Genomic DNA, 8,729 nt, shown 5'->3' with positions numbered 1-8,729 from the left:
TTTACATCAGTGGCACCATGCAATATTTGTCCTTTTGTGACTGAGATATTTCACTCAGCATAATGTCCTCCAGGCTCACCCATTTTGAATAATATTGCATGAGTTCCTTGATTTTCAATGCAGCGTAGTATTCCATTGTGTGAATATACCACAGCTTCTCTATCCATTCGTTTGTTGGTGGACACCTGGGTTGTTTCCAACTCCTTGCTATTGTGAACAGAGCCACGATAAGCATGAGTGTGCATATATCTGCTTGGATGTCAGTTATGGTCTCTTTCGTATATATTCCCAGTAGTGGAATTGCTGGGTCAAATGGTATCTCTATTTGCAACTTTTTGAGAAAGTGCTATACCACCTTCCACAGTGGTTGCACCATTTTACACTCCCACCAACAGTGAATAAAGGTTCCAGGAAAGTAGAGTTTTACTAATATAGGAAACAAAGTTCCTCACGACCGGACTAATAGGCAACACATAATTGAAATGGTCAACAGTTTCCTTTGACTTGAATTCTCCAAGGTCAACATCTATAAAGCAGCAGTCAAGAAATCAAAAGATGTGTTGCATGGGGAAAATCTGCCATCATGGACTTTTTCAAAATGCTGAAGAATAAGGATGCAAGTTTAAAGATTTAGATGCACCTGATCCAAGCCATGGTATTTCCAGTGGCTCATTTGTATCTGGAAGTTGGACATTGAATAAGGATAACAGAAAGTGCAACCAGAGTGCTCTTAAGAGTCAAAGATAGTGAAACTTCATCTGACATACTTTGGGCATGTTGTCATTGGTGGCTAGTTCATGGAAGAAAAATATCAAGTGAGTAAAAGGGAGTCAACAAAATATAGGAAAACTCTCGGCAAGATGGATTTACACAGTGATTAAGAGTTTGCTTGAGCATGACAACAATCATGTAGGTGGTGTGAGATAAGATTAAGTTTAGACCTGTTCATAGGGGAGCTGTGACTCGTGGACTCAGTGACACCGAGCAACAGCAGCAGCCAGGGCACTCCTTAACCTTTAAAAAATGTCAGTATATTATAGCAAGAGATCCTTCATCAGTGTTAACAGAAGTTTCTACCTCTATACAGGAATGGTCCCCACATATCTGTTAACTCCAGTTATGTTGAAGGTTCTAACTCAGTCTGATCCTTTCTGTACTGATAATTGCACATTTTTTACGAGCATCCTTTTCTAGTATGTTTCTACATCCTCTAAATATACTAATTATGACTGTTACTGAGAAGTATAACATGGTTTCATTTCTTTCATAAATGTTGTGAAAGGGTTACCATTAGCACTCTAATTTAACCACAATATGATAGTATTAACCTGACTGCTTTCTGTGTCCTGCAGTTGATCAAATGGGAAGATTGATTGTGGCTGGAGGGGCTATTGTTGGTCTTGGAGGTTTATGCTACTACGGCTTGGGAATGTCTAATGAGATGGGAGCTATTGAAAAGGCTGTGTAAGTAAATTGTTTCTAGACAATTTAGGCGTTTAGGCATTTCATATTTTTAGTCAATTTTGTCTTTACATACTTTTAGTTTCAACTATATAAGAATATACATGGGTCAATATAAAATTTTCCCGCCTTTGGTGTATAAGGAGGGATGTAGTCTGTAGGGAGTTGTACTACTAATCCAAGAGCAACACCTCTCTGCCAACTCATATCTAATGGCAGCTCTGAGAGACTAAAATGGGTGATTTCCTCTCATGTTATTTACAGCTTCCTCAAAAACCTGCTGAAGCTATGAGTCACTTCCATCTCAACATCAATGAGTTTTGGTTTATTTTTGTTTTTTGTTTGGGTTTTTGTTTTTGTTTGTTTGTTTGGGGTTTTTGTGATCCTTAATGAGGAGATACATGCTTAGGTAAGGAAACATCGGGTTGTGTTTTTGTTTTGCCAGATGGCTTATGTGCTTTGTCCCATTTCCTTTTTTGCAGTAATGCTAAAGTATGCATAATTAAATCCATAATAAAGGAGAAAGATTTAGATCAGTAAAGTGTTTTATTGCAAGATTGCCCAGCTGGTAAATGATTCATCTGGAATGCACATCCTGTTACTTAATTGTGTTGCTTTTATTTCAGGATTTGGCCTCAGTATGTAAAGGATAGAATTCACTCTACTTACATGTACCTAGCAGGAAGTATTGGTTTGACAGCCCTGTCTGCCTTAGCAGTGACTAGAACTTCTATGCTCATGAACTTCATGTTGCGAGGCTCTTGGGTGGTAAGTCACTTTGGTCCAAATATGAAACAGAAAACATTGGGAGTCAGGGCAGTACATGGAAAGAATACCGTAACATATTAAAAATTGTGTTAAAAAGAAATACATTATTGCAGCTAGGATAAAATAAGAAGTACTTTCAGAGTTGAATCACATTATTCTTTATTAAATATGTATTTAATAGTACTGAAAAGGTATTTAGAGGCATATCCAGATTTGACTAGTAGCAGATAGCAGAAAACCTCTACTAAGTAGCAATTTACTGAAAATAAAGCAAATGGGGTGGGGGATCTTGGAGGTCAGTAGAGAACACCTATCACAGATGTCAAACATTCAAATCTTTTGAGGGAGTAGTGCTATCCTATTAATCTGAGCATCTTTAAAGTTGTATATGCAGTGGTACCTCTCAAGCTAAGTACCAGAAATGATTCAGAAGTAGTGCCTGGTTTTCTGTGACCTGATAGAAAAGAAGAACATGATGAAGGACATGAAGTATGATGAAGTCCAACTGATCCATACTACTAATCCAAGAGCAACACCTCTCTGCCAGTTCAAATCTAATGGCAGCTCTGAGAGACTAAAATGGGTGATTTCCTCTCATGTTATTTACAGCTTCCTCAAAAACCTGCTGAAGCTATGAGTCACTTCCATCTCAACATCAATGAGTTTTGGTTTATTTTTGGTTTTTGTTTGGGTTTTTGTTTTTGTTTGTTTGTTTGTTTGGGAGATGCATGAGAAGCATTTCATTAAGATCATGCATGGGAGGCACTTTTATTGGAGGAAATATGAAAACCAGTCCAGATTTACAAAACATCTTGAAAAAAGCAGTGAAGATAGGAAACTGTCATTTTAAAAGGGATTGGAAATCCTGTAAGTGAAGTTTGGGAGATCTTGTGTATGAAGAGGATAGTTATTAAGCACATGGTTACCAAACTGAGGATAGTGCCTAGAGCAATGAGAGTTCACAAGATTATTGGATCAGCAAAAATACAGTTTACATTTGAGTTTTAAGCACTGACACTGAAGAGACAAGAAGCAGTAGTCACCATCTGTACTTTGAAGAATGATAGGAACCTGAGCTGGAGTAGTAGGTGCAGCTGGACAGAGGAAGATATAATGGGAGAATGAATATAATACTTTCCACAATAAACTGATTGTCCTCATAGATAATACAAATCCGTCTTACTTCCAAATCCATGCTACTGACTGCCACTACTCTGCTGCACTTTAGAAAAGGAAGACTGATCACAGTCAGTAGCGTGGACACTGGTCTTTAGAAGAGGTCATTATTGCCAGTGCTAGATGGAGCTTGGCTGAAAGCAAAGAGTACCAGCAAAATGTCTGTGTGTTCCATTGACTGTGCAGAGGCAGTTTACTGTGTGGATCATAACAAATTGTGGTTAACCTTCAAGAGAATGGGAATCCCAGAACATTTGATTGTGCTTATGTGAAACCTATACTTGGACCAGGGAGCAATAGTCAGAACAGAGCAAGGAAACACTGCATGGTTCAAAATCATGAAGGGAGTGCATCAGGGATGCATTCTCTCTCCATGCCTTTTAAGTCTATATGCAGAACAGATCATTTTGGAAGCTGAGCTGTATGAGGAGGAGTGTGTCATCAGGATTGGAGGAAAATGCATCAAATCTGACATTATGCTGATGACACAACCTCGATTGCCAAACTGAAGACAACCTGAAGTGCTTGCTGCAGAAGATCAAGGGCTGTAGTCTTCAATATGGATTGAAGCTCAACATCAAGAAGACAAAAGATTCTCACCACTGGGCCAATTGGCAGCACCGTAATAGAGGGAGAAGAGATTGAGATTGTTAACAGAGCTTTCTCAGCTCCATAATCAACACTCTTAGCAATAGCAGTCAAGAAATCAAAAGGCAAGTTGCATTAAATCTGCTGTCAGGGACCTCTTCAGAGTACTGAGAAGCAACAATGTCTGGAGACTAAGGTACACCTAATCCAGGCTTTGCAATTACTTGCTATGTGTCAGAGAGCTGGACAGTCACTGAAAATGACAGGAGGAAAATTGATGCCTTTGAGTTTTGCTGGAGAAGAGTCTTGAACATAGCATGGACCACCAAGAAAACAAATAAGTCTCTCTCAGAGAGGGTGAAGCCAGGTTTCTCCTTGGAAGCTAGGATTTTGAAGTTCCAGCTTATTTTGGACACGTGGCCAGGAGGGACCAGTCCTTGGAGAAGGACATCATGCTTGGAAGGGTAGAGGGTCACACAGCACAGGAGAGGCAGACCCTGGATGAGATGAACCGATACAATCATTAGGGTATGGGGGTGGGTAGGTATGTTGGAGTCAGTGAGACTGGGTCAGAATAGGGCAGTCTCCAGAGCTGTTGTACATAAGGTCATTATGAATCACAGGTGACTCGATGGCACATACAATAACAACAATTCATAGATGGCTGCTTTGCAATTGGTTTTTGGCAGATTTCCCAGTTTAGAGATTTGGGAAGCTACAGCTTAAGCTTAATGCTTTTGCTTGAAAAATATCAGTTTTATGTAAAGGTAAGTAAAACAAAATGGTTACATTGTGAAAGATTAAAGTGTACAAAGCATTTTAACTCCTAAAGTAAGACTTAAACAAGTTTTATGTTTAGGCTGTGCAAACAAGTTTTGTATTTAGGCTGTGCCTTAGACCCAGTGTTGACATCAGAGTATTCGCTGCTTGAGGAATGCCTGGGTACCAAAGCTGAGAAAGCCACAGACAAGTGCTATAGAGGTAAAGATCAAGCCTTGTGGTGTGACAGTGATGCACATAGATAGTGCCAAAAAGATTTCTGCAAAGTCCTTTGGGAAGAGATGACATTTGTTGCTCCTGGGCAGCCAGAGTAGTCACTAGAAAAGGCTACTGAGACTAGGTGTTTCTTCAGTTAGCCAGACAGGAAGAAGTTTTTCTTAGGCACAGTGGACAGAATTAAAGAAGCATGGGACTTTAAAGGTGTATCTGTATACATACAGTGTACAACAACAATAAAAAAGGACCCTAAATTAAAAACATGATTGCAATAAATGCATTGAAAATGCTACACACAGCAGATACTTGAGTAATTTTTAGCAGTTGTTGACATGGTTTTACCTAGTGTGCTTATATGAATGACTGTGAATAAAGGCTTTCCCATTGATAGCAAAAGCAGCTAGTCTATTGGAAAGTCTGCCCCACTAAAAAGCATCCACATTAAATTATATTTTTTCAGTGTTTGGCCAAACAAAATATTGGTTGCCTGATTCTGTCCAGTGGCTATAAATTTATAGTCTCTGCTTTAAATGTTCTGAAGATCCATTATAATTGCCTTTTTCTCAAAGAATTAAAATATTAATGCAGCCATCCCCTTTTGCTTATGAATCAGGGTGAAGTCTCTCTCAGAGAGAAGTGATAGGGAATGGCAAAGGACACACTTACAAAGGAGATTAATCAGAAATGGCTTTGACAAGCACTGTGGCAACTGGACAATTAAAACAGACATTCGTGGAGGGGGAAGAAGAACGAACTGGGGAGGAGGGTAGAGAAAACAGTGCAACAATGAGTGAGAACCCAAAATCTCTGTAAATGTTCATTAAAACTAATAAAATTTAATAATAATTTTAAAAAAACAAAAAAAAATTAATGCATAAAGCATATTCAAATATCTTGGCAGTGATTATATAAAATAGGTAGAACAAAGAAATGAAGACAAGTCAGCCATCAAATGGAAAGGCTAGAATTATAGAATCTTTGTTCACCTGGTGAACATGTGGGTGATTTTTATCTTTTATTTTTTTTAGCTTCCCATTAAGGTAAGTTTAAGGCACTGGATGCTATGTACATACATATACCTTATGTTGTTAAGTTGATTCCAGTATGTAACATTCCTGTAGGAAAAAATTAGAACTGCCTCATCATATTTCTTAGTCAGGGAGCCAAATTATATTACATCTCTATCCAACAGAGTTTTTAAAAGGTGGTATCAATCCTAGTTGTGTACTTAAAGATGCTTGAAAAACATATATAGCAGTAAATGTGGGGGAGCTCTCTTGCCAAAACTTGTAATTACTATAAATTCAAAGATTTCCTTAATCTTTTAAAAAATTGGTTTGTTAGAAGTAACTGCTTGTATTTTTAACTTCTTGATTTCGGTTTTCCTGACTAAGGATCAGGTTTTTGTAATCATGTATATCTTTCAGACAGTTGGTGCAACTTTTGCAGCCATGATTGGAGCTGGAATGCTCGTGCGATCGATTCCATATCACGAGAGCCCAGGCCCAAAGCATCTTGCTTGGTTACTACATTCAGGTATGTTCCCATTTTAAGTCATTATTAAGCAACCCTGAACTATTCAGTGCGTCTTGATAGTTGTACATATACATCGTTTAATATTTTAGATGCCTTTTTTTTTCTCCTTCCTGCCAGACCTCTTGTCTGAAAAATCAGTAACTGGGACTGTTAATTGTTATCACCAAGCTTCCTCAAAATTAAACTGCAGAGGTCTGCTTTTATATATTTGGTTCAAAGTAAGGATGATAGATCTGGCCCACATCATTTGTGAGTTGTTCTTGGTTATTTTTAGAGGACAAAAACTCTTTAAGAGTAGAGAAAAGGAGAAGATATGAAAGAATGAGGTTTTGCGGTAAAGTATCGACGGGGAGTAGTCCTAAAAATCCTAGTAAAAGAAGGAAAGTGCTGGGCCAGCCACCAGGCAGTACTGGGTGGTCTGCACACCGTCACTGTGGGCAGCGTTCCAGTGCTCTCACCTGCTATTGCAAAATGTATTTATTATCTTTTTAGATGAATGTCGTGGCATCTTCTATCACTGAAAGCACAGTATTTAGCAAGTTCAAACAGTGTTTTCATATTGCAAATCCTAGCTGTCCTTTCTTTGAGGTGAACCCATAAGAGAAAACAGTGTTTTCTTGCATACATGTTCTCTGTAACAAAACAACCTAAATTTTCTACTTCTCTGACACTTCTCAGGAGAGACCCTAAAATGTTTGTAAAAGTATTGTTGTTATGGTGTGCCATAACAACAATAAGTTGCTTGTGACTCAAAGTGAACCTGTGTACATTAACTCTGAACCCTGCCCTATCCTCAGCCATGTATGTCCTCAGCAAATTTCGTTGTCTCCAACAGACCTAATCCCATTTCTACAGTCACTTAATCAGTCCCTCTCATCCTAGGTCTTCCTCTCCTGTCCTTCTGCCCTTCCAAGCATGATGTTCCTCTCCAAGGACTGGTCCCTCCTGGCCAAGTGCCCAAGTGTTATTGTTCTGTGCTTGTGACTCATAGCAACAATAGTGCTGAACCTTGCTCTATCCTGAGCCAATCTCATTGTCTCTGACACACCAGCTCCCATTACCCTACTCACTGAGTCAGTTTATCTTGTTGAGCGTCTTTCTCTCTTACATTGTCCCTCCACTCTCCCAAGCTTTATATCCCTCTCCAAGGACTGGTCTCTCCTTGCAGTATGCACAAAGTATGTCAAACAGAGCTTCAGAATCCTTGCCTTCAAGGAGAAGTTTGGGTCAGCTACTACAGGAATGGCCTGTTTGTTCTCCTGAATGTCCACAGTTTGTTCAGCACTCTTCTTCAGCATCACAGCTCAAAAGACATCATTCCTTCTTTTATCATCCTTAGTTTTTGTCCAGTTCTCTGATACATCGCAAGTAATTCTAAAGACCGTGGCCTGGATCAGACACACCTTAATCTCCAGAATGATATTGTTGTTTTTCATCACTCTAGACTTTCCTGCTATAATTCATCTTTTGATTAACTGACTGCTGTTGTCAAGAGTGTTGATTGTGGAACCAAGCAAGCTAAATTTATCCACAATCTCAATCTGTTTTCCATCCATCATGAAGTTGCCAGTTGGCCCAGTGGTGAGAATCTTTGTTTTCTTGATGTTGAACTTCAGTTCATATGGCAGACCTACAGTCCTTGACCTTCTCAGTTTCAGCAAACAAGGTTGTGTCATCTGCATAAGGAAGATTATTGATGAACATTTTTTTAAGACATAATAGAAGACCTAAATAAATGGGAAAATGTTCCCTATTCATGGATAGGAAGATTCAATATTGTGAAAATGACAGTCCTACATGTTCAATGCAATCCCTATACTGACACCAAATTCATTTTTCAAAGAGACCAAAAGGAAAGTTGTCAAGTTTATTTGAAGAGGAAAGAGATGCCAAATAAGTAAAGCACTTCTGAAAAACAAAAATGAAGTGGGAGAAAACAACTATGAGATATCATCTCACCCCAGTCAAAATAGCAAAATTAACGGAACAGCAAGCAACAAATGCTGGCGAGGTTGTGGAGAAACTGGAACCCTGATTCACTGTTGGTGGGAGTGTCAAATGATGCAACCCCTGTGGAAGGCTGTATGGCGCTTTCTCAAAAAGTTGCAGATAGAGATACCATTTGACCCAGCAATTCCACTACTGGGAATATACCCTGAAGAGACCATAGCTGACATCCAAGCAGATATATGCACACCCATGTT

General features: G+C 39.0%; 1 protein-coding gene across 1 annotated transcript in view; it reads left to right on the top strand.

Annotated features, from left to right (window-relative positions):
• The window catches only part of GHITM (growth hormone inducible transmembrane protein), a 27,940-nt gene that overhangs the window by 6,583 nt on the left and 12,628 nt on the right, over positions 1 to 8,729 (top strand). Inside the window, exons 3-5 of the mRNA XM_006902982.1 lie at positions 1,353 to 1,464; positions 2,088 to 2,229; positions 6,417 to 6,525. Coding sequence (XP_006903044.1) covers positions 1,353 to 1,464; positions 2,088 to 2,229; positions 6,417 to 6,525 — 363 coding nt within the window. The remainder of the gene's footprint in view (positions 1 to 1,352; positions 1,465 to 2,087; positions 2,230 to 6,416; positions 6,526 to 8,729) is intronic.

This window comes from Elephantulus edwardii, unplaced genomic scaffold, assembly GCF_000299155.1.
Source record: "Elephantulus edwardii isolate Elephantulus edwardi_28Jun2011 unplaced genomic scaffold, EleEdw1.0 scaffold00483, whole genome shotgun sequence".
In the NCBI taxonomy this organism is placed as follows: Eukaryota; Metazoa; Chordata; class Mammalia; order Macroscelidea; family Macroscelididae; genus Elephantulus; species Elephantulus edwardii.
Note: the sequence above shows the minus strand (reverse complement) of the source record. Positions and strands in the feature narration are given on the sequence as shown.